General features: G+C 39.4%; 1 protein-coding gene across 2 annotated transcripts in view; it reads left to right on the top strand.

Moving 5' to 3' along the window:
• Positions 1–26,423, top strand: part of LOC124156050 (protein neuralized) — a 567,572-nt gene that overhangs the window by 81,632 nt on the left and 459,517 nt on the right. The window contains exon 1 of one of the 2 annotated variants that reach the window (XM_046530351.1): positions 18,178–18,309. The exons of the other annotated variant lie outside the window; for it this stretch is intronic. Within the exon in view, the coding sequence (XP_046386307.1) occupies positions 18,279–18,309 (31 nt within the window). The 5' untranslated portion in view covers positions 18,178–18,278. Of the gene's footprint in view, positions 1–18,177; positions 18,310–26,423 lie in introns of those variants that run through there. 2 annotated transcript variants of the gene reach the window in all.

Raw genomic sequence — 26,423 nt, forward strand, 5'->3', positions numbered from 1 at the left:
GAAAAAAAAAGATCGGCAATCAATGAACGCGACTGTGGAGGCGTGAAGGGATATCCACTTGAGGAAATACACATCCGAGAGAGGGAGAGAGCCAAACGTTTAAATAAGAAAAATAATTGAAGCCACCTCTGCGGACGGTCTCACTCTTGCTACATCCGTTAATCCTCCCTTGCGCTCACAGCAAAGGAAATGAAGGATATTATTTTTTTCATTGTTATTATTTTAAATTGCCCGTAAAAGGAAACGGGAAGGTGAGAAGTGGGGGGGGGGGGGGGGGAAGCGGAACTTGGAAAGAGGGAAAAAGATGACCGTCTTTCGAGCATTTTTCCTTCCTCAGAGTTCTTTCTCTCTCTTCTGCCGTGAACTCCTCAGAGAGAGTGAGTGTCTCTCCATGGTGCTCCTTCCTTTTCCCCGAGACCCGCCCACTTCTTCCCAAAAACTCGCAGCCTCGGCTCTGTTTCCTCCCTTCTTCACTCCCCGCTACGTCTCGTTCACACCACTCGGTCTCTCCTTCTTGACTCCCCTCTCGTACAAACTCTCCATCTCATCTCACAGCTTTCCCCTCAAAAGGAACATCAATGCTCACGACTTCCCTTTATACTCAAACCACCCCGTTACTCTCCTCGACTCCTGCGAAAAACCACCCTCTTTTGCACAACTGGTCCTCTCTCTCTTTCTCTCTACATATATATATATATATATATATATATACCCCCTCTCTTTTTCGCGAGAAGGCCTGACTTCGAGAGCACGAGGCACTTCGTTTTTAAGTTTCTTTTATTTTCTCTCCTCCTTCTCCTCTTCTTCTTGTTTGTGGCGAAGGGAACGTTTATTTATGCATCTTTTATTTTTATTTTTTACTTTTGGTCAAGGGTTCCTCCTCGGCTACTCCTTTAACTCGAGTCGTCCATTTTCCTCTTTTCCCTCTCTCCCTTATCTCTCACTCTTCATCTTCCTCTCGTTTTGCTTCCAATTCCCCCTTCTTCTCTCTCCACCTCGTTCGGTTCCTTCTTTCTCCGGCTCTTAGTGCACCTCACGTACCTCTTCGCCTTAATTTGCGGTTTAAATCGTGGCGAAATAAAAAAAGAAAAAGTTTTTTTTCCACTGGGGAAGAGACTTGAGGAAAGACAGGTGAATTTCAGCTACAAAGATACTAATAGTTTTGGATGAGAAGACTCTCTTCTCCAACTCTTTCTTCTTAATTTCGGGCGATTTATAGGTATACCGTTACAGATTGTAGAATATTGGAGCTCTTTTGTTTTTATTTTGAAAATTTTCGGATTTCCTGGATTTTGATTTTGCTCGAAGTGTAGGAAAAATAAAATATCATACACAATGTCATAAATGTCATAACCAGTTTTTTTTCGCGATCTTATTCCCTGCCCCCTCAGAAAATGTGTCTGCAATCAAGCGCTTGTTATATTGTAGTGAAATCGAGGGAAATATGGAGATACTTATTAAAAATTCCTTGGCAGGATGAAACTCCGTATCAAATGTGATAGTTGATTATAACTCCTAACGAGTACTATGACTTTAAGGAAGTCCTCTCATGTGCAATCTTGGTAGTCTTTTTGAGGCTGCTCGTCTTAGGGAATTCATTAGTTTTTCGACACTATCCACACTGTGCTCACTATCGAGTGCAGTTATATCGCATGCTTAATTACTTTCAGCCGAATTATACGTTTGAATTATTTTCCTGCATTCATATGCGTCTATGAGTTTGTGAATGAGTAATTCGTCAAAATTGTGACATTCTTTTGTTCCCAGGTCCCTGTTTGTGATCTCAATAACATATTGGGATGTAAAAAATGAAACCAACTCAGAGGTGAGCGTAGTTTGTAATTTCAACTAGTATCAGTCGTCGGTTAGTTGCTAATTATAAAAATCAGAGTTTTGTAATCTCTGTGGCGTGAAATTTAACTCTGTGAGTATGAAACGGTTTTAATGCGAAATAAACTAATTGATTTCATATGTTTTATATTTATCAGTGATTCTAAGATATTTTGAGTTTTAGTGTGGTTCAGGGTTGTAGCAACTATCTCCCTCTGCTGTTTTCAGAAAGCAATCCCGCTAAAGTCATAAAAGCCTCATCTGGAGAAGTTTACTCTTTTTTTATTCATCCATAACTTACGGCATCGCCATTGGAATGCTTCCAATGTGAATTCAATTTAATGCCAATGTGGATGGAATGCCGAGTTTAATGACTTCCTAACGGTCATTAGGCAGAAAGAGTCTTTAAATACTTTTGAATAATAGAGCCACCACATCTTCCACAGTTTGCAGTTCTTCTTTGGACGTCTGCTGAATAAAATGCTCACTCAAGTGCGAAAATTATTTTGAGGAAAAAACGTCGGTTCTGGTCAAGTCAGATAATTTTTCTCCCTAGGAATAATTGTTGTACGTGAAATTACCTTAATTGTGTGATGTTGCGTTTAGCGCACAAATTTAGTAGGAAAGTGGAAGTAATGTGATCGAATTTCGGAAGGTAGTTTCTTTTATTAATGTCTTCTTTGATTTCATGTGTTTAATTTTCCTGAGTATAGTTTAAGTTCTATTGGTAAATTATGCCGATATTGTGCTTATTTTATGCCGAGCAAACAATATAAAAAATATATAAAAATAACGCAAGATTTATTCTAAGATATTTTCCCGAAATATATGGAGATTCACTCAAAATTAATGGTTAATATACAACTTTCATAGTTACGGATACAAAATGTTTACTTTATATGTAACACTGCGTATAAATTTCATACATTTTTTTCATTACATATTGTGTGAAAGTTTCTCTCTGCCCTATCTTCCCATCCCCGCCCTACATGGCAGTAAAGCTACTTCCTCCAAATATTGAAAATGCTAAAAATTCTTTGTTTCTTGAAATAAATGAATGCTAGGGAAAGGGGGGCGATTCGTACAAAAAACCTACTACGAGTGATCAGTGTTTCACAGCTTATACCTGAATTAGATTGGAAGCCGCGAGACACTCGTGGGATATGTGCCGAGCTCAGATTGGTTCAGACATTGGACAAGATCATCAATTTCGAAGTACTCAATATTTTTATTTGCGACAGATACGAATAGTTGTGAGAGTCATTGTATTGAACGGATGGGAGTGGGAATCCGCTTTTCCTTCGAGCAATGAAGGAATACAACAAAAGCTAATTCGAACTGAAGCGGTCACAACTCACACCTCTCACAACACGTACCTATTTCTTGTATTCTCTTTAATGAGTCCTAGCACCTGCCGCCTTAACCTGATTGAAGCGGCATCTGGATAGTGTGTAGATGTGGGATTGTGCGGAAATTCCACAGAGAAAAATATCGATACCCTTCACTGGAATTCGAACTGGGATCCCCTGATTTTCCTGGCGAGTGCTTTAGCTAGGGCAGGTGACTCCGTATAAATATCACCGTGGCTAGCCCCGGTATACCTACTTAAATTAGATGTACGATGCCGTAAAATGGCGAAAAACTCTTTTAAACAAGAGTAAGGGAAGGTTCGACTTATTCTGAATGAGTGCTGCTGCTCGGCCCAATGCATGAATGTACCTACGTGCTGTTGTCATGCGCCGACTCTCCCGGCAACAAGGCGGAAGGAGTAGGGACAGGTGTCGGGGGGCAGCGAGGGCAAGGTGCGCTGGCGGAGCTCCAGCACATGTAATGACCTGGGGTTCTCGGAGGTGGGCTGGTATGAGGGACAGGTTGCGCAACAGAAGAGGGAGGCTGCAGGCAGTCAGGGTTTGAGGAAACGTCTCCGGAGCTGACGCCTCACGGAGCATAAAGAGCACTTCTTCGGAACTCCCATTTTCGGAATTTAAAGCCCACTTCCATTCGTTCTGCACACGGGACGCTCAATGACGATTGTCCGCGTGCGCTGGTGAAGCTGCTTCAAGGCTTTTTGGGGGTGGTATCGGATTCTCCGTCCTTTCCATTCCTTATTTCCAAGGCCCCTCTTCATTTAAATGCCGAAATCAGTATGGTGGTGTCCTTTTAAAAATTTGCGGGACAAAAGACGCGAGGAAGTTTATTCCGGCCGTATTATCTCACCAGCTTTTGTACTACGAGTCTGAAGTTTTCTCTCGTATGCACCGTCACCTGGTGTAAGGTGGTAGATCGGGTTTTTCCTTTAAAATCTAATTTTTTCCATACTCAACCCTGAGAGTTTTCTTGCTTGTTATCGGGAAGTGTGTCAAATTTCACGTGCTGAAATCTCCCTGCCGCTGCGCTGGCCTCCATGCATAAACTCCCTGAGTTCTACATAACCATATCTTCATAATAATACATGCGAGCCACCTATAGGGTGTTTGGCATAGAGTAACTAGTCACCAGGATGCAGAATGTAATTCTCCCGACACATTCGCACGACATTCTGGAAGTGAGTACTCATATTCTGACCAAGAATTTCATCAGTATCTGAGGACATGATGAGAGAGGTCTTCGCTAATGTCGCATTGCTGAAAGTCTTATGAATTTTCGAATTTGTGGGAAAATATATGATCATAAAATCTTTTGTCTGGAGCATTGGAACGCGCTTAAAAATCATGGAGTTACAATTAGTGTTGAATTACCACTTGGCCAATACAGGAGAGTCTTGTTCGAACCGCTCAAGATTATTCAGAGAGAGAAAGACTCGCTGTAGAAGAACTAACCAACGCTACTGACAGCGCTTAAATTGCATACTACGTTGTTCATTTTCTCCTAAATCGAGCACTTTTCGTTCAAAATTATCTCTAGAGGCGAGCTAGCAGGGAGTTTGCCTTGGCGCCACGAACGCTTAGAGTGGCTCGGGACTCCTTTCTCTTGTCGAAAACTCTTATGATACGAATACTAATCGGGCGCTTATAGTCTAAGTCTACCCATGGTGCCATCAATGTAGATTCGTCCTGGGATACATGTATATGTAGGAATGGAAATACTCTGTAGGCACGGAGTTTCTCTATCCTGGGAGTGGCGGAAGGTATTTATGAAAGAGCGTTGGCGAAAGGTTGCATGCAAGGTGTATGCGCGAGGCAGCGGGAAGTGTATTGGTCGAATCCGCAGGTGAAGGTGTCGTGCGCGGAACAATGGTTGTTGGGGACTAGAGGGAAAACAATGGAGACGAGCGGAAGATGCTGTTTGGGGAAATAATGGTGCAGAGACCTCAAGGTGAGGAATAGGGGTGAATTAAAATCGAACATCCCTTGTTTTTTTTTGCTCGCAAAAATAAAAAGCTTTGTTGTGCTCAGGTGTTTTGCTCACCTTGTGTACGGAGACAGACAGGATAGGGAAAATGGTGGCGGTCCTATATCGGATTCTGAGTGCGCCATGCGAGCGTTTGTTGTTTCATTTCCTTTGAATTACATGCCCATCCAAGTCTTCCTGCTTAGACGTCAAAAAATTGTTTTATTTTCATTCTATTTTGCTAGGACGAATAATAGGGTGAGCAGAGACAGACCAAGAAAGTTCAACACAGATTTAAGAATTCCGGGACTAGCCACGGTGATAACTTTACGGGAGTCACCCGCAATGCATAAATTGTGCGAAAAATCCACAAATAAAAAATAATTCGCCTCCCGGTCATCCCGGTCAAGGTGACTGATTTTTTCTCTGTGGATTTTTCGTAAACATGCAGACATCATGTGGGTGTTCACGGTAATAAAAATTATATTTACTTAAAACTTTGATGCTGGATAGCTCAAAATATCTCCAAAATGTCTACCACACTGTTATATCATCAGAAAATATCATATGGGGAAATTAGTGTCATCGCTCTAAATATATTTACAGCTAATTCATGAACCATGAAAATCCCATGAACAGCACCAACATTTGATCTATAAATCGGCATTTTTCACTTCAGAAAAGGGTTTTTTAAATATGTCAAGTTTGAAGTAGTAAGTCTCAGAGAACCGAGTTGAAAAATACTACAACGCTGATTAAACTTGGAAACTTGGAGGACTTGGAACTCACATACTCAGTGATCGAACCCCAAGGTTATTCGGATAGGTAAGAATAGAGCTCACCCCAGACTTAGCCACTAGCTTCTGGATTCCACTCATTCAGGGTGTGGGGGCCGCCCAGTAGTTCGTGAATTATATTTGGGTGTCCTAAGACAACATCCGAGATTTGAACACGGTGCACTTCGTTCAGCAGCCATTTACTTTACCTACTAGGCTTTCATACTTCTCATGGCCCTATATTCCAAGAAACTTCGGAATTTTAAGTTTGTTCCGCATCACGTATTTGATGGAAACTCTTCGTGAACTCACCTGCCCCGCGTGCTTGGACAGGGTACGATCTGTGGGCAGCCGCGTGGATCTTTTCAAAACACACAAAATACGGCGGGGAGAAAGAGAATAGGCACCACAAAAAAGGGTTCGTTCGTCCCGCCTCCCATCATCCTTGTTCTGTCCGTCTCTCACTTGGTTCACCGGTCCCTCACCCCCTCCTCCTCTCATTTACAGCTGTGGTGGACTTAAAGCCTTATGCCATCTATTTCTTTTCTTTTTTTCTCTCATTTCTTTTCACCCTCTCTCTCCAGCTGTTTTGATTGTTGTTTGCCTCCTGTCTGCTAGAGTCAGTGCTACGCGAGGCTTTAATTTTATCGGGGATTTTAAAGTTTTTAGAAAGCATTTATCGAATGGATCTCTCTTGGTGTCGAATCATCTGAATCATAATAATCCAATTGATGAGTCTGGAAGCCAAGGAACACCAGCGGAATTTCAATAAGTTTAGAGGTAATTGCAGGTAGTGGTTTGTGGGAAACACAATATTGTTGTGCCAAAGGGATACAAGTGGATCACTGAAAGTACATGTATATACTTATCAGTGATTCACTTATACCTCTTGTCTTCAAGGGTCTTCAATTATATCTACAAGCGAGCCAACTTTTGGGTGTTTGGGAGGGAGTATTATGCCTAGCGCACACTAAGCTACACGACCTACAGTTTTCCGGGCTACCAAAATGGCATGTTCAATTGTGCGACATGGTTCAGGACACATCAAGCGTGCACAATTCACTCCGTTAGATAAGGTAGTTAGACCCAAAGCTACAACACGCAGCTTAAACAAAACAATAATTATACAGAGAGACCCGTGAGTACCTACAACTGGAAAATCTATGTGGTATCAATTGAGTATGAAACCTCATAAATAGCCACATTTCTTGACAAAGGACTTGTTTTTCAATTTTTTGTTGCGAAATTTTATCGCTTGGCGAACAAAAATGAGTATCTTAACCTCTATGTTCTCGAATACATTACCCTGATTTGTGTCTCTAGCGATGTTCTAGATACTACACACCGGGCCGGAAGAGCCTATTATCCTATTTCGCCCTCCTTATGATTTTGACCGTCGCATCGTTTTCTCCTGAATCCATTGGACCCTCTCGATACAGCCTCCCAGCACTTATCCCACTGTGTTTGACTCTTCTATGAAAGTTGCTCCGACGTGTCAATAAGGAAACGTCCGTTGAATCTGCCCCCGTGTTTACTCTGCTAATGGCGTTATGGGCTCGAGGAAGCTGGATGTAATGGCCCGTGGTGAAGTGCCTGGGAAGGTAATCGGTCTCCATCCACAAAACCTGGTCCGTATTCCAGGATTCAGTCACGTGGGATATGCTGTTATGAATTATCCGAAAGCATAATATGCGATCATATGGCAGGAAAATCCTGTGGAGGCTGGAAGGGTCATTGTTGAAGATATTTTAATATCCTTAGAGATGTAAGCCGCGTCTCCAGAGTAAGGGCTTTCATGCATGAGCATTTTTAACCGCATTTTTTTCGTGTGCCCTAGGTAACAAAGAAAGGAAGATATTCATAGTTTCACGTGATCCAGAATTTATTTTTTAAAGTTTTTGGTGGTACATTTGTAAAAAATGATTGTTTGAAATGACTGAGACATTTTGGAGATTATCGTGAAATGTGATTAACCGTAATTCTTCAAGGGTAGAGTGCCTAGTACCCTTACTCTAAAAGTATTTTTATAGCATATATCATTCTTATAATTCCATACCTTTTCATTAAATGTGGAAGCTTACTTTTTGTGATGATGTCATCCCTTTCTTGATTGGACTCTCGCCGCTTTCACTGCTTAGCTAACTTCTCACAACCTTCGTACCATGGAATTTTTCATGGTTCTTCTCCTCTCCGTCTTGAAATGCACCCTAGTTTGTTAGATTCGCTGAAAAATACGACAAATCTTTTTAACGGACTCGGTTTCTTCTTGTTTGAACGAGGGATTTTGATGTGAAGTCCTCTTCAAACCTCCTGTCTTTCCAGGCGGCGTTCATGTTTTTACAAGGGACCATACGGACGCACCTTGGATCGAGATCTACAATGGATTTTTCAGCTTTGTTTAGAGAGACTTTCTATGCCTATATAACTCGACGATGTGGATGGACGAAATTCAAGCGGGGTTCCATTATCGCGGGTGGCGTTCGCAAACAGGAGTTTTTTTATTCCTAGTCCCTTATCTTACTCCCTCGTTTCAAGCTTCCTCCCCGTCCTAGAGCAGTGTCTCGTAAACTCTCCTCAGCCTGCATAACCCTTTCCCGTATCTTCCGCCCCCCCCCCCACGGTTATACCTTGCTTGTTTGTCTCTCTTTCTGTCCATATCTTCGACGACCTATCTGCTGTGTTTGATCTCTCTCTTTTCCGTCTGCGCCCATCTGCCGTGGAGTTCAGGTAAATGGCGTGGAAAATCGTCCGCTTTGCAACTCTCGAATTCTTACGTTCCTCCCTAGACTACCTTTCTGGCCCAGTGCTTCAATATTCAATTCCCTCGCGACGCGTGGCGGGTCTACAGAATAGCATGGCCGAAATTTTTGGGGGGCCTCCAAATTTTCGGACAAATTACTATTCAAGTTGGGAGAGGGCACAGTCTCACCCTTCCCCCCCCCCTTAAATAGTAATTTGTTCGATAACAGTACAAAACCAGTAGAAATACTAAAATATTTTAGCCTTAGAGATGCTGTTTTCAGAGAATATGTTTAATAAATTTTCTAGGGGAGTGTCCCAGGGATCATACCGTTTCACTGGGTGGTATTCTATAGCCACTGAACCCGACGCAGCATTACTGGTCACCGCAACATCTACATAATACCCCGCAAGCCGCCTAAAAGGCGTGTGGTAGGGGGTGTTAGGACACCAGCCGATCTTACACAAAAAGGAAGTGCTCTAAGGAAATTAAGACTAGCATTTATTAAAGTCACTTATGGTTCGGGGGAAAAAAGATTTCCTGTATTTATCCGTTCGGAAAAACATCCCTCTTAATTTTTCACTTCTTTCGGACCTGGAAATATAGTGCGGCTCTAATATTATGTTCTCCGTGTCGTTATGAAAGATATCCATTCTAAATTGTTCAAGCAATCTAAACCTCGTGCGCAGCCTCCGAGTCTCCAGCGACTCCCTGCCTAATTCGCTTAACATATGCGTAACACTGTCTGTACACCCGTAGCGGTTTTTGACGAACCGCGCAGCCTTCCTTTGTATTTTGCTCAGTTAGCGCATTAAGTCTTTCTGCGCCGGATCCCATGTAAACAAAATGCTCTAAACTCCCCCAATGCCGTAGATCCGTCACGACGACCGAACTTCCTTGTAGACGCGGTGGTGGAAATATTGCATTGAGCTTTTTTTAGACGCATATGACATAGAGAAAACGTTTCATAGAAAAAATGCCATTTTTTACTTTAAAAAATAAAAGCTAAGGAATAAAAAAGAACACAGAATATATTATCTTTATGGGAATTTGAGGTTTTGTATTAGGTTAAAACCTTTGTACAGGTGTCGAGCGTCGAAAGAATCGCCGTTTCCCCGCGATTTTGAAGCGGTTTTTTTCGTAGGTGACAAAAAAATTACGAGATTTATGGCTAATTTGTGGCCAACAGTTTTCCTTCTGTTTCTGGAAATAAATTTTTTAATAGAATCCTCGTAGTCACCGAGTGGTATCCCTTGTAGGTTATTTATAATTAATATTATTAGAACAGATATTTCGATTCCTTCCTCAGTAATATTCTATAACTCCTCGAAAATTTGCGAATTAGATGTTGTCGATTTATATTGAGTGCGGCAGTTAAAAATGATTTAAATGAAGTTAATCACTTGCTCCGTGTGAACCGATCCATTAAAATTCATGCAAATGCCGAATAAATTTTGGAATAGGTTTAAATAGTTGCCAGACTTGCCAGCTTCATTTCCAATCGTACGTATTTGCATTAAGATACTGATTTAACTTCGTAGAAAGCAACAGCTATAATCCTTTATCAAGAAAAGTATTTTTAAAATTTTAATTCTAAAAAATGTACCTAAGATTTGATTGAGTTAAACATTTCTTTTACTCCAGCTCTAATAATTTTGAAAATGTGTATGTTTTATATGTACCCTTAAAATAAGTAACATGTTTATCTCTGTATTTAACTTTATTATTTATGGAAATTTCGTCTCTTCGCTAAATTCTCTTGAATGTATTTTGTAAGTGTATGCCATTGAAAACTAACTCTTTTGATTCACCCGTTCCCATGGCGATAAGCTCATTCAACCGTATGCACTCGATTGCGAAGGAGATCCATATCTTTTCACGTACTAAGTTGGCATTATGAGACCTGTATTTCCAAGCATGAATCTCTACTGGTCGTAAATAAAATTTTCTATTCTCTGGAAAAATACTTCTGGACTTATTTGGTTTCGCTTGTGGTAAGCGCTTTGAATCTTGTGACAAGCTCAAGATTTATTGAGTTTTAATCGAAATATGTGTGCTTCACTGGGTAGACCGCGATAAATGCGGTTTTAATGCATTGCGACTGCAAACCGTGAGACCATTGCTAAAGAAAACCAGTTTCTCTCTCCAGGTCTTGAAACATTTTTCTCACTAAAAACACTCGCGAATGTCATTCCTGTTGCTCTTATTTATTTTAGAGCCTTCATTTGAAGATCTTGATATAGATCTACGTTCTGCACCTAGTACGCCAAAGTCAGGTAGTGAAGTTGCGATTGTACGTCAGCTGTTAGTTGCGACATACTTCCGTGCATGGTCCAATCCATACCATAAAACGCTTTGATATGATGCAGCAAGTATGCAGTAGTTCTTTTGGATTAGTAAGGTTGTAGTTCTTTGTTCTAAATAGGAAATGGCAAAAAAACTGTTTAAAATCTAGTGATAGTATTGCAGCCCCTCAAGCTTTTGTGTTTAATTTATAGGAAGTGTTATTATTTTTGAATTATTTTGGCAGTAAATAGGCTTCTTTAATTTTATTTTTTTAAATGAATTTTTACATTATGGGTAAATTGTAGAATTCTGCGTTCAACGAACCATTTTTTTCCGGAAAAATTTTCCAATACCATGATATTTTTCGACGCTGAAATTTATCTTAACTATTCAACGTCAAGCATAAAATTTTAAATTATACGAAGACACTCGATTAAGTTAATGTTATTACCAGTATTGACTACTCTTATGTACACGCTTTCGTTACCTACAGCTTTATAAGTTTTGAGTCAAAATTTTTATTCATTCATGTAAAACATTTAGGGACATATGTTGCCTAATCGAGGACTGTTTCCCGGAATGGACTCCATTTCGTTTTTATTTTGCATTCTTTTATATCAATTTACCAGCTGCCTATGATAACACGCTAGCCTTGTAAGATGGATATGGATTTTTCTGTGGACATTTTCTGTTTTGAAATTTAAATTTTGCGAGTCCTAACTCCGAGGATGTTACAATTTATTTCAATACCTTAGGTATTTTTCGCCAGTGGCACTCCCAGTAGGTGGCACTAAGAGGGTTAATGTATTCGTCGTGCATCAAGTAAACCCCCTTTCCCACTCACATACCTAACTGCCGTGCTCATTTCTCGTGAATACTGCCTTCTGTTTCTCCGAGCGCATTGTAATGAGCGTTCGACCACTTTGGGGGTACGAGAAGGGGTTTCCTCCCCCAGGTTGGGGAGTCGCGGTGTCATGCCGTTTATTCGTGGTGCCAGGAAACTTTTCGGGGGTGCGCTTTGAGAGCGGGGTGAACTGGGATTGTCGATGCCGGTGGGGACGCGGTGGTAATTGCCTTTGTTTTCAACATTCTTCCCGGTGCACATTGGAGACGTCGGAGGGTGACTTTTGGGAACGCACGAGTAGACCCTGTTTGAGAACCCCTTCTCCGATTTAGATCGAAAAAATCGTCGGGTAAAGAGAATACCGTGCTACAATACAATTGCCGTCTTGTGATTAATTTAAAAAGGGGAAAGAGAAATGGGTGGGTGAATTATAGGTTATGATGATGGCAACTTGAGATAAGGGTATGTCAAGGGGCATAAAAATTCTCAAGTTCTTTATTCTTTATTCGGGCAGTGTAATGGGAGGATTCTGTTTCCGTTGCTGAAAGGAGTTTTTTTCATGGCACATTGCTTTCTTCGCATTAATGTCTTCGTATCTGGTACATTGAAGCTGAAATATTTAATTTCATGTGTAAAAATTGATTTTCACATATACTTCCTCGGATGCCTACTTCATCGGAATAGTTTCGAAACCGTATTTGAAAATATGGATTCAGATTCAAATTATTGCTGCTCTGTTATGTTTCTCTCAAAATGAAAAAAAGAGGTTTTGAGAACTCACTATGTACGAATATTAAAGAGCACTGTGAAAGGTGTCCACTTCATCAGTTCTCGGAAACGGATTGGGTAAATAGCGGATGAATTTATATGAACGTCGATCTCTCTGCTTCATGGCGTCGATCATTACTTCTTAGCTTCATAAACTTGCAAGAGCTATCTTGAGTGCTTACTTTGGAGCCTTATCATTCTCCTTAGATACCCACTGTATTCATTGGTTGAAGAAATTCAAGAAGTTGAAAATACTCATTGTCACGATTACACTTTGATGATATTTCTGTGGATGTCATCGACTATTGTCCTTGCAAGTCGAAATAACCAAGGTTAAAGTGTTGTATCTAGGTAAATACCCAATGGATTGCCCTGAAATAAACTGGATATAAAGTAGAATTAATTTATATATTACTTCAATATCGTCGGAAATTCATCATTACATTAAGAATATTTTTGCCCAGCTTTGTATGAGAAAAGTTACGGTTTTTAACACTCGGCTAATAGTAGCTCCACTCTGAACTCTATTTCTCGATAACTTGACATGAGGTTTCCTGCAATGAAGTAACAGACTCTTATAAATGCATATCCCTGAGATTAAAAATAGCATTAGTTCTAAAAATTGTTGCCAAAGAAAACCCGCTATTTTCGTTTTCTCAAGACTTATATACAATTTAAAAGTACTGTCAGCACCGCTTACACACCCATTCGACGACTGTTGGCGTAAAAATCATTAGAATCGCTTCTTCGCTATAATCTACCTTCGCTAGATCCTGGACAATTCAAGAATTAAAAAGAGTTTATGATAGGCATTGAAAAACACGATTCACCAACTAATAACTTTATTGCCAATTTGAATCTTATGCTAAAATGAAAAGAATGTTCATTCAAAAAATCCCATAATGGTAGTCATAAAATTACCCTTCGTGATATTCAGGCATTTATTTCTTGATTTCGCATCTAAGAAAGGGGAGTTAGGAATTAATTTGATGCCTAAATGGTCTTTTCGTGGGGCACGCTTTATGACGCCCAATAAGAATTCTTCCTCCATCAGCGAGCGGCGTGTTCTGACAGACAAAAGGGACACATAATTTAATGGAGCGAGGTGAACCTCTTCATGAGAAACGTTTCGACTTCCTCCCCCTCCACCCGTCATAGTTTCCTTAACGATTTTTACGAAAGGGGTTTGTCTCGCGTCGTGTTCGGGGTAGGATGGATTGGAAGGGGTGGGGGTGGAGGAAGCCAGTGGAATCAAGGGATTGTCGGTGCGGGGTGAGGGCAGAAGGGAGATGAGAAGCGCATGGTGGAGGGGCGGGAGGAGGAGGGGAGGTTCAGTCCCTCCACCTGTGCCCATGATACGACTCGTGTGGCTGGGGGATCCATTTTGACATTTTTTACGAGAGCGTTTTTTTACCATACGTTTCTTCCCAATTTTTGTCTTAAGCAGATGTGTGAGGGTTATATCTCCGATCGGGCTTCTCCTCTGTCTGGCGGTGCTTTTTCGAATAGGCAAACGTAATTGTGGTTTGGATATGTAGAGCTAGTTGCTGGTGTAGTCTTGTGGCGTAAAACCTCAGCCACCGTTGGACCAAATGACTTATATGGTCCTTAATGACGAAAAATTTGTGTTATAATAAAATATTTTGAAAAAAGAGGAATTTTTAGTCCACAGGTTGGTGATGAAAACAACTATCGGTGAATAAAATGGAATTTTCCATATTTTTTACTATTTGATGAAAAGGCCGTTATCGATGTACAGCATAATGTTTTAAATATCTATACGGTCTTCTCAATTTATAGAGAAAAAATGAAAAAATTGGATTTTAGTTGCCCAATAGATGATGGGAAAGTTGCATCACATCGGAGTTATTGTGGCAGCTAAATATTTCATTGTTAAACTTTACAGTACACAGGAATAAATAGTTGAAATCTTTCCTGAATAGAGCTGTAAATGTATACATTTTTGATGTTACTTAGAAGCAACATTGGGTTGTGATGAGTTTAGTAGTCGTGAACAAGGATTCACTCTGACGGGAAACTATCCTAGTGGCTGCTCAATAGGCCGGCCCTTATTTTTCATAATTGCGAAAAGTTATGTTTTCCTGGTCTCAAAATGATCCAAATGGTGTTTATATTCACGTGTTAAAATTTGGTTACTTTAAAATAACGGCAACCCGTGCCCCAAGGGCCCTAAGTACTAAGGACCCTCAATTGCCGCGGTGCGGGGTGGCGCCCTAGGGGGGGGATTGCATTACGACGGACAATATCTCCTAAACGCTTAGAGATAGGTTAAAACAAACAGAAAATCGGGCCTAAAGGACTTTACTTTTACGTTTTACATAGAAATAGCTCTTTTTCGGCCCCAAAAAACTCAATTGAGGGTCCTTAGTACTTAGGGCCCTTGGGGCACGGGTTGCCGTTATTTTAAAGTAACCAAATTTTAACACGTGAATATAAACACCATTTGGATCATTTTGAGACCAGGAAAACATAACGTTTCGCAATTATGAAAAATAAGGGCCGGCCTACTGCTCAAGGAATAGAATGACAGAATTCGTCTACTTCGCGCATTTTTCCCCGTTTGGCTATGCGTCGAACCCTCACCTTCTCGATAATGCCTTTTGCAAAAGGTCTCTCTCCCCATTACGGCCCCTCGTCTTACTCAAGAGTCCAAGAAAAAATGAATGCCTTTCGGAAGGATCTTCATCCAGTCATTTTTCTCATGAAAAGGGTGCCTACGAAGTTCTCAATTAATTGGTTGTCATTTTAAGCCTTTCCCGTTTTCTTCTCGAGAATAATCAAATTTTTGATGAGGACGAATCAGCGAAGACGTATTCTGGATATTCTTTGATTGATCGACAGTACTAAGTGGCATGATTTTTTTCCTATTAAATTTTGACATGATGAAATGGGACTGTCAAACGAGGGATAGAGTGCTGCTGAAGAATATGAGTGGGTTGACAGTTTGAGAACCTTGCATCACAGTCAAATTACTACTAAAACTGGCTATTTGTGACGACGAATTGAAACTAGTTACTGTTTTTGAAATGCCAAAAGGTATGTCGAAGAAATGGAAATGCGAAGAGAGCAGAATAAAATCGATAAATTTATAAGTTTAAATTTGCATCAATGATTTTTGAAAAGGAATTATATCTTATGAAATACTTTACGGGTGATTCGTAATTATAGTTCTCATCTATATATCTATCTTAAACGGTAGATGGTGAGATTTTGCAGAAGTACATTCTTATAGAGATTAGTATGAAAAAACTGATATCCGAGTGATCTAATTCAATTATGAGTATTATTATTTACTTTGAGGTATTGTCTTGAAGAATTACTCTTTTCCTGATGTTTTTGCAGTGAAATAAACCCAGTTGGTATAAAACATTTTTTTTGTATTCAGCGCACAACAATGTGTCACTATGGACGGGATCGAACTTTTCAATGGCGATATTGATAAATTGGGAAAACATTTTCTACCTAGTACACCGCCATGAAAACAAAAATTGCTTATTCATGCATCAATTTGCGTTATTATGACAAAAAATTAAAGAAAATTACACTACTCATAAATTGCATTAGTAAAAAATCTTATATTATATCTTTTCATAAAATATTTTTAATAATAGTAATGATAATTTTTTATTCCCATAAATGATAACAAATTTTTACTTTATCTAGTTAGTGGTACAATAATTTCACCTCCCTTGATAAGGAACTATGAATAAAATGAATACTTGCGGGCGTCACTTTTCCATCATCATTTTCTCTCATCTTTTCGTCGATGGCCTACTTGGTATTTTTTTTACCTCTCGGCATCAGGCACTCATTAGATAATTTTGTCTTAGGGCAATACTTAGGAGTGACAATCATCATTTTACTCCGCGGACCCCAGGAGAGGGTTCGCAAGGTGGCAGAGGGACCGTCTGGGGGGGCCTTCCTGCCCCTGGCCTTAAATCTTAAGAAAGGGAGGAAGAGGTTATTATCCTCTGCCGGGCCAGACGCCTGCGCCTCCCGCAGCGGCTCTCAAGACAGGTGGACAACATCCCAACGCACTCGCTCTTCCCCCCCTCTCACCATACGCCCTCCCCTCCGTCGCCAGGCGACGCGTGAGCATCTGTCCGTCTCCCTCGTCTGTTGTGCAGGGCCCCCACACACAACACGCGCACAGATGCCGGTGGTGGCTGCGTAAGCGCATTTGCGTGGAGGGCGGTCCCATTTCCTCAGCGGTGAAGTGAAGGCCCTCTTCCTCCGCGGCAGCTGCCTCGGGAGGCGGGGGGCGAATGTCGGGCAGGGACCCCCGCCGCCCATTTCCACTTTCTTCAGGGAGGGAATGACTTCTCGGTACCTACGCATGTTTCATCTGCTGCACGATTCCTTGGTATTTCTGGAGCAAATAAATCGGCCCCTATTTTTCACACGAAAAACCAAGTACGGAAGATCCTCGTTTTATGATATGAATCCGTAACGGAAGTCAAATCGTAAAGTGATTTCCATAGTATGTTTTTTATGCTAACTCTATCTATTTATTGGGTTTAGAGGGCGGTCCATCTAAGCGACATGGCTTATCAGAGAGTTCCACATACCTGCATACATACCTGCCTCTCTCAAGCCAAGATTGTAGCCAGCACATCATCCCGATCGCCTTCCTCCTCCTTCCAGGACTTTTCGTTAATTTGCTTTCCCAATTTCATCTGAACCATTCTCTATGGTAATTCAAATTATTCAGTGCCGAATGAGTAGGACTTGTAAAAGATATTAACTTCTTTGTTCCTCACCAACACTTTGACTTAAAAATATTTCTTTTTAGGGTAGGGCTAGAGATTTAAAACTACTTTCAGAACTTCTCCATGGAGAAAATTGTGAAAACATAGTGACCTGTATTTCAGCACATGAACTGTGTCCTACATTGCTTCTTCTGTCACACTCATTGCCCAATTAGTTTTCTCTTTTAGCGTGTATCCAATAATCAAACAATATTTAAGGTGGATTGGCTGTGGAAATAGTGTTCTTGTTCCAAGCCATGAGGGCATATTTATTTATGTTCGAATGAATTAATAGTTATTCAATGGAAGGTCAATCCCCAGTATTAATTTTTCCTGAAAAGCTCCTGTCCTTTTACACTGGTGTAATAATTGGGAGTAATCTACGGAAGAATGTTCTAGATGAATGATTCTACCGATGATTTCGTTGGATTGCTGCGGAGGAAACAGGGATACATTTTCATTAGGTTAGTGATGTACCCTCTTGCACTTTGGGTATAAAATTACGCCGGCTGTTTTGGATATCGTAAACCGTACAATTTATATTCCAATTTTCTTACTTGTATAAATTTAAGTGAATTTTCCATACAGTAGAGTATGTTCGGCTTACATAGTTGCCTTTGTTTTTATTTTATTTATTTGGATTTTCGCCGCAACAGGTAGTGCTCTCTGCTGATTGTTCCTTCACTATGGACTCATTTTCATTCATTTATTTCATTTGAAATCATTCAATCGCTCCAGCCATTTTTCGCCTACATCTCATCTTTTTTCTGTATTAACTCTCTCTTCTTACTATTTCCAGTCAGAAAGATGCATCAAAGTCCCCAATAGAAAAGAAAAAAGTGAACGAAAGGAAAACTGAAGGCTGGGAAGGATCGCTTCTCTTAGAGAACTCCTTTTACCGAAACTAAACGAAAACGTTACCGAGGATAGAAGAGATGTGGGCCGCTTTTCAGGCATTTGCACACGGTATGTCCAGATTCCTAAAACTATAGCAGTATATTTTGGTTGCTCTTTTTTTTACGAGCAGTATGTAGAGTTTCCTTTTAAAGGATAATCCCGTTTATAGCTTCACACCGCCCATAATTAATTTGGTTCTTATTCGTCTCCTTTGAGTTTCTTTGGCGCACGCTCAATTTATTCGCTTCTAATTTATCAGTAAGATGTTATATTTTTTGAATGCTATTTAGCCTCGCAGCCCACCTGAACGCCTGATTCAGATGAGTCAAACGCTTGATTTCATTAAATTCAATTGGAATTTAAATCGTAGAGGTGCTTTCTACTTTTCCATGTAATATATTTCGCTTCAAGTTTAGTTCAACTCACGCGTGAGACATGTAGTAGTTTCTTAATTTATTTTTCTTGTATTATATCCAAAAATATTGCTAAATTTAATTTACCATTGAAATTTTTTCTAATAGTTGCTAGATTTTATCCATAAATACCTTAGGAAAACATTACCTTATTCTATTAATTATCCCGTACTTTAAATGCGCGAACGCGCGATGAAGTCGAATATTATTTCGATTAATAACACATGTTGCTTTTTGTTTTCTCGTATAACGGAGGACATTTCGATCTCATTGTAAATTTTGTATTGGTGCTTAGTTTAGTGAGTCCAGCATTAATTTCTATCCACCTGGGAAACTTTTCCTCTTATTAGTGAAAATTGGAAATAATTACAGATCTTAATTTTATTCTCGAATTTGACTGAAATGAATTCTCCTTGGTTTAGTGAAGATAATTTATTTATGTTGATCGGAAATGATTAAGTATAAATTCATAATGTTTGGTGAATTTGCAACTATAGTTCATTTATTATCCTTGCCGTTTTACCTTTGAGAATAAACTGGAATATTTTACTCTTGGTAATCATTTATTCTCAAGATTTCCCAGGACTGTCTGAGCGTAGATATCATATTTTGCGTCTGGCTGTCTCTTAACTGTTAATTAAGCTCAATGGGAACTATTAAAGATGTTTTGACAAGTATGTAATTTTATTTCTGAGTTTCTGAGGGCTTTCATTCGGTCATAATAAACTTATGTGTACCGTCACATTTATGACTTCCGAAGCACCTCAGGTTATACTGTCACGTCTGATTAAGGATTCAATTGTGCGTGGACAATAAGAAGGCTTACGCGTATTGTAGCTTAAGGTTAACGAAATCTTCAAAGTTCCTTATGTTTGAGGAGAATATTTTGCAAGATGTCCTGCCTAGTTGTAGTACGTGTGGCGGTGAGTAGTGAGTGAAGTCTCAAATTGAATTATGTTAGCGGACCGTAAATATGCCTGATTTTGTGAACTTTTGGCTGTATTCCTGCATGTGGATACAGTTTTATAGTGATTCCATTTATTTCTCTTTTGGTTGATCCATTCCTTGCTCTGAAGTTGTACGTCTAGCATTCGTCAACCTAGTCAGAGTAAAAGAGTCAAAATTATGCTATTGTTTATCTGGGTGAGTTATTATCATGGAAAGATAGCTTAAGTAGATTAGTTTGCATCTCATTTATTTTTAGTCAAAGTCATCTTCAAGATGAGGCACCTCTGCTTTTTGCCATATCTTTTTCCTCTTGGTAATATGTGGGTATGCTTTACACTAGATGCTAGTGAAACATCCGGCTTAAAATAAATTCTTAATTGAAGTAATTGATTTCAGAAATATTTTTTAGGTGCCGTGCTGATCCCTCTGCTGTTAAGTAAGAAATGATGTGTCCTTCGGGTTTGGATGTCTATACAGACTGAACTACATTTCATTGCGGCGTTAGTAGTTTGTTCTGTTGAGAAGGTTTATTAATCTGGTACCACTTCTTGACAATTACTTACCGAAGGTTTTTATGATGCATACTTCGTTCAAACTGGCCCTCAGAGCCCATAAAGGCCCTTGCGGCCAATAGCCTAAATATAAGTTTTTCGCAGTTTCAATTTTTGCTTGAAAAGTAGTTTCTTTCGAGATGGAGGGCTGAAATTTATTGTATAGGATGACTGAATAACTTAAGTTTTGAATTCTTTCAATGCATTTCCTTTTACGCGATATATTTTATGTACCTGGAAATTCCAAGTGTATAATATCTAATATTTTGAAGGCGACAACATTGATATAGACGAATAAATATCAATGACAACAATAAAATTCCCGTTATTTTCAGAACACTTCTCCTATTGACTGAGGTAAATTAATGAATATATATATATACAAATTATTCCGAGGAGACACAGGCAGGGCAACGTCTGTCCGCCTTTTGCCAGTGCAGTAAATAGGTCGTCGCGGAGGAGAAACGAGATGCCCGACCGGGGGACGGACTTTATTAGGCGCGCTCACTCAACAGGGATGAGACGTCGCTGAAGAAGATGGTCGGCGAGAGAAAGAAAAGGGGCGTTCTTTTTTTTCCTTCCTTACACAACCCCCAGACTCATCGTTCGCAACATTTCGCTTCCCTTCACCGCCATCAACCCATATTCCTCCCCTTCCCCCCATACTTCGTCTGTACTCGGTATCCTCCGCCGTAATCAACCCTCTCGAATGGCCCAATCCAACCTCACAGACGACGACTGCGTACATATGTATGTATGTATGGACGAGATCGCTTTTATGCGGGGTTATTTTCCTCTCATTCCCTCGAGTCAGGCAAAATAAATGCATGCATCCTTTCTCTCCCTCTCCTCCTTATATATACTCTCTTTCTTCAACTCTTACTCTCTCTCTCTTTTCGGGCCTGGCACTATCTCGGTCGTCGGAGAAAGGGTGGAAAAAAATGAGATCTCTCTGAAAAATTCAAGACATTTCAATCCTAAGATTTGTCTTTTTTTCTCTCTCTCTCCAAAACGGGATGTGTCTTTAAAAAACGCTTCCCTTGAAGGCGCAAGCGGGGTGATTCGAAGCGATGCGTGATCAGGGAGGGGGCGGACGAGAAGCAGGATGCCGATGCTTCAAATTATTACGTGTGTGCTAGAGGGAGGACATACAAATTGGACCACAATGGTAAAGGACGGTTAATTCCTGGACAGTTTTCATTGTGTTGCGACCAAATTTAAAAAAGTCTACCTCGAGAAAAATAAATATTTCATTTTCCAGTCTTTATTGATGTGAATGATACACCTATAGAAAAGTATATAAACATAGTCATTGGCGCCATGTAAATTAATACTTGAATAAATATCTCATTTTCACAACCATTGACTGAATATCGGTGTACCATAAGAGTCATGTTGAGAATAAAGTGTATCTTAGTAGGCATGTCACGTTGCTGTTTTAGACTTGCACAAATGCTGAAGTGTTAAATTGCTGTCGTATCACGTTATTTTATTGAACATGGTGCGACCGTTGGATGAAATAGTTGGAAATTGTATTTCCTGCATATATAAGGATTGTATTAAGTAAATATATGCACACCCATTTTGCTTCTTTACCTCCTCGGATATCGTTTACGATAGCAAAACAGTATTCATAACTGATCTTGCACTCGCGTGCCAACCTCATAAATGATACATCTCATGCCATCCTTTACTTTCCCTCCTTTCCTCTCACTTTTTCTTAAAAAATTTCAGTTCATCAGACCATTATATGCTTGTTTATTTCACATAAATACGCTATATTAGCCCCGAATATGTTGGACTTGTGGGGTGATTTTTATTTTGCACTCTTCCATTTTGGATATGAAGAATATCGTGCCTAGGTGAACAGCAAAAACACTTTACGCCAGCAGTGTCAGTATAAATTGTATGTACTTATATCTAACGTTGTATTCGGTATAATAGATTTTGTGAACCTTTGCACGACTCGTACTCAGGCCTTATACCATTAGCAAATCGCATGTGGCTTCTAGGGCCAAAAAGTTATACTGTTCAATTGCCATCCATGGATTTTCTTATGAACGAGTTTTATCAAAATCGCTGATATAAAGGGTTATTGCTGTCCGACTTGGAATGGAATGCTTCATATTCCCCTCCCTACATACCTTTTCCCTTACGTAATTATTCCAATCTCCTTCCCTAAGTACCTTCAATATTCCTACGAGCAGTTTTCTCTTTTCTTGCTCCCTTTTAGATCGCGGTGGGAAATAGACTCCCCTTCCCTGCTATCCTGATGTTAATATTAGAGATTTTCCCATGTATTTGCAGTTGCTATGACGGAATCGGTACCTGCCTTTCCAGATTTAACTAGATTCTTCGAAGCAAAAAAGCCTCGAGTACAAAGTACTCGATTGTTCACCAATATTCTGCCTAAGAGTGGATACAACTAGGAATCAAAAGTAAAAGTAATCGTTAGTGGAAGTTGATAAAGGTAGAAATCGTGATCGTAAGAAATAGTCAGTGGAAGTTGATACAGGTTAGCATCGTGACTACGAGGAACCGTGAGCTATTTGAAGTGGATATTGCTGGTAATCGCGTGTAGGTGTACAAATGATCACTACGTAGTATTGAAATGTACCAGTATCAGTTGTAATGGATACTAGAAAGTAATCGCTTAGCAGACTTCTAGTTTACAAGCGCTTGATCTCCGAGGGAGAGAAAATGAAAGCGAGATCTCGAAACTTCGACCATATCTTGCGTCACCTCACACATTAGGTACATATCCGAAGGGTGAGCATGCATTTTGAGGGAGAAAAGATTCTTCGTCTTGATTTTTTCTCTCTGTCCCAAGACTTACTACATACTATACTATATAACCGTAACGCGTTTCTGCATGCGCTTCGGTACGTAGTCTTCAGTGAATAACAAGTGGGTGTATTTTTACGAGATTTTTTCTTCCGTGACGATTTCACGTTTACGCTAAATGTCCCGCACCGAAGAATGTTGCGGATTTTCTTTCAGGTGGATTGAGATATCAATGCTTCGCACCGAGAGAGTCGCTGAGTCTAGTTCTTGGGCCACCTTGGGTAAAATATTTCTCCTCGGGCTTCCCTAATTGTGCAAAATGCGTTGCGTGTACGCTCAACTTATGCCATTGATATTTGATCATATGGTTGAGACTGTCTTGATTTTCTCCGCTGAAAAACATGTGTGGCCTAGATTGTTTATACTCTAGACCTATTCAAGGAAGTAGTTCAATGAGGCGATATGTTTTCTCAGAAAATACGCTGTCTGCCATACCCCAAGGTTGTCTTGCTCACATTTGATATATATTCTAGTTTATAAGTTGTCTACTTTGCCAGGCAGTTATGTCTCACGTATTTTCGTCGAAATGTCTTGTTATGCCTACACAAACAATGGTTAGTGACGCTATGAACATGTACCTATCAAGTTTTCAAAGTGCTATGAGCACCCTTTTCAGAGCATCTTCGATTAATAGTTAAGACGTAGTACTTGCTTGCAAGATCGATACTTGCTCTGCTGCTGTTATAGATTAACATGTTTAAGGAAGTTAAGCTGCATGAATGAATTTTAATGCCTTCTGATTTCAGCATCTTTTTCGCTGTCTTGAAAGTAATATTTTCGCGGATAAGATACCTTAATATTTGAAGAACAAAACAAGATTGAGAAAAACATATTTAATTTATTTTCAGTTATATTTTTAGTCTATAGATTTTAGTCATGGATTTTTATAGTTATATTTAGAGAGAGACTTTTTCCCGTCTATTAATGAACTACTGTGCCGTTTTCCTAAAAATATCTTTATAAGACCTCTATGTACAGTAAATAATGTGTAACTCAATTTAGCCAGTTAGGGTTCCTAAAATTAATCTCTATTGCATATTAAGTGCTAACTATCTTCTTAATAGATGTTTTCCTGTAAATTTGCATTTTAATGACTCCCACATGCTGTATATTTTCTCTGGTGTAACTCATTCTTGCATTGACAGTTTTTTCTTATAAAGAGGTTAGGTAAGAATTGTTATCATACTTGGTTAAAGCATTGGCCTAGATTCGCGGAGGATCCTCTTAAACCTATTTTGCGTTCTTATTGGAAAAATTCCTCCGAAAGCTGGATCAAAATTCTATCTACGAAATAAATATTCGGAAAACGCTTTCTTAGAATGGGTAGAAAGCATCTCTTTCTTAAGTAACGTGTTCTCTAAGAAATGTTCGAGCCAAAGGACTAAATATTTCTCAGTAAAATGTTCGGAAAAATAACCATAGATATTTAGGTAATTTCCTCGGAGAAGAATTTTTGGTTATCCTATTTTCGTAGCGATTATCTATTTGGAATGTGAAAAATTTGCTGAAGTCATGATGTAAAAATATTGTTCGACTATACGGATGGCTCCATATGGTAGTAGGTACATACATTCCTCCCACGCTCCTTGACTAAATGGGGGTACATGAATTCTGGGCACGGGAAGTGCAGTTCATTTTTACTGCCGGCAGTCAGTGTAATTAAATGGAGTGGAGCACTGTAAAATGAAGACCGCTCGTCTGCTACGGTTTACCCCCGTCCTAGAATTTAGGACGCGTCCCGATGATCCGCGTAATCACAAAACACACCCTTGAAAGACTCCCTTGGCCCAATTCCCCCTCTCACGATCTTCTTCTCCGACAATCCTCCGTTTCATTTTGTCGAACAAATGGTGCGAGCCACGTGTGGAATGAGAAACTTCTACGTCGTTCGCTTCCATCCTTCTAACACTCCCCCCTCTCCCCTCCCCACGGTATTTTTATACATTAAAACTCCAGAAAATTTTCCACAGATATCCCAAATAGGTAATCGCTACGAAAACAGGTTAATGAAATATTATTATTCGAGGAAATCACCCAAATATCTTTGGTTATTTTCGTTTTACTGAGAATTTGGAATCCTTTGGCTCAAAATTTTTTTGAGAATACTTTGCTTAAGGAAAATATGCTTTCTATCGATTCCAGGAAATCGTTTTCGAATATATATTTCTTAGATAAAATTACACTGCGTTGCGCACAAATCACCGGCTCGACAAAAAAATTGAAGCTTATTCTCAGGGCCCCATTCTTCTTCCATTGTTCTTTACGTTAGTGTATCTTTATTGTATATTTATTATCCATCAAAAGTTCATCTGGGAGATATTTTTGTTATGCAAGGGTATACACATTATTACCATTGTATTTATGAAGGTGATGCCATAAAAATCAATGGCCTCTGAGGTCACCTGGAGCTCCGAAATTGGTTTTGTATCTATGATATCTAAATGTTTAAATTGTTTAAGGAACTTTAAGTATATTATTATCATTATTTAAAGTTTACGGAACAATTTACTGGAATGAATTTTGGAATGTACCTCGTGGTCTTCCATGTTATTTTAAATATTTTTCTTCAGATTTATTAAAATTTAAATGTATTTTCTTCTCATGCCTTTCTATAATTTTTTTACTCTTTAATATTGTATAATAAATTACTGACCGTACAACGACAAAATTACTTTCTGTTTGTGTAAAAAATGATTCAAACCCGAAGGCAGTGAAACGCGTCGTATAGAGAAAAAATAGTGTGGGCGACAGTTTATTTTAAAATGAATGTTGGCTACTAATCTGAATTGAAGCCTGAAGCTGTCAGTGGTATGGCGGAAATTCTGAATATAGTTTAAACAAGCCAATAAAATTTTCCCCCTTTAAATTTACAAAACCCACGACTTGATTCGAATGTTACATAACAGAACGAAACGTGTCGTACTTTAAATAAATTAATTTGAAATAAATTGCGATATCTCATCTGAACGACGACCTCTTCTTATCATTGCCTCAATAATTTGAAGAGGATAATGGAGTAGGTAGGAATGCGGTTGGAAAGTTTGGGGAAAATGGTACGGGGCTGTTCGAAACCCATTTAGATTTTAGTGAGGGGGAAGCAAATATAAAAAAAAAAAAAATTATTTTATGATGATAATGTCAGAAATAACGGACGAAATGAGGCAACATGTAGTATAAGCACGTGTGTTTTTATTTATTTATATTCTTTCCTGCCTGATTTATTAAGAATATTCTTTTATTATCGGTATAAAGAGTCTATTTAAAGATTTATTTGTTCCGTAAAAATAAAACCATGCAAACCAAACCATTCTTTGTATTGTTGACCATTGATTATGATATTGGATTGTTTTAGATGTGAACCCGTAGAGGATTGGTCTGAAACATATGGAATTATGTAAAAGTCAAACTTATCACCCTTTAAAGTAAC

The sequence above is a fragment of the Ischnura elegans genome, chromosome 3 (assembly GCF_921293095.1).
Source record: "Ischnura elegans chromosome 3, ioIscEleg1.1, whole genome shotgun sequence".
In the NCBI taxonomy this organism is placed as follows: Eukaryota; Metazoa; Arthropoda; class Insecta; order Odonata; family Coenagrionidae; genus Ischnura; species Ischnura elegans.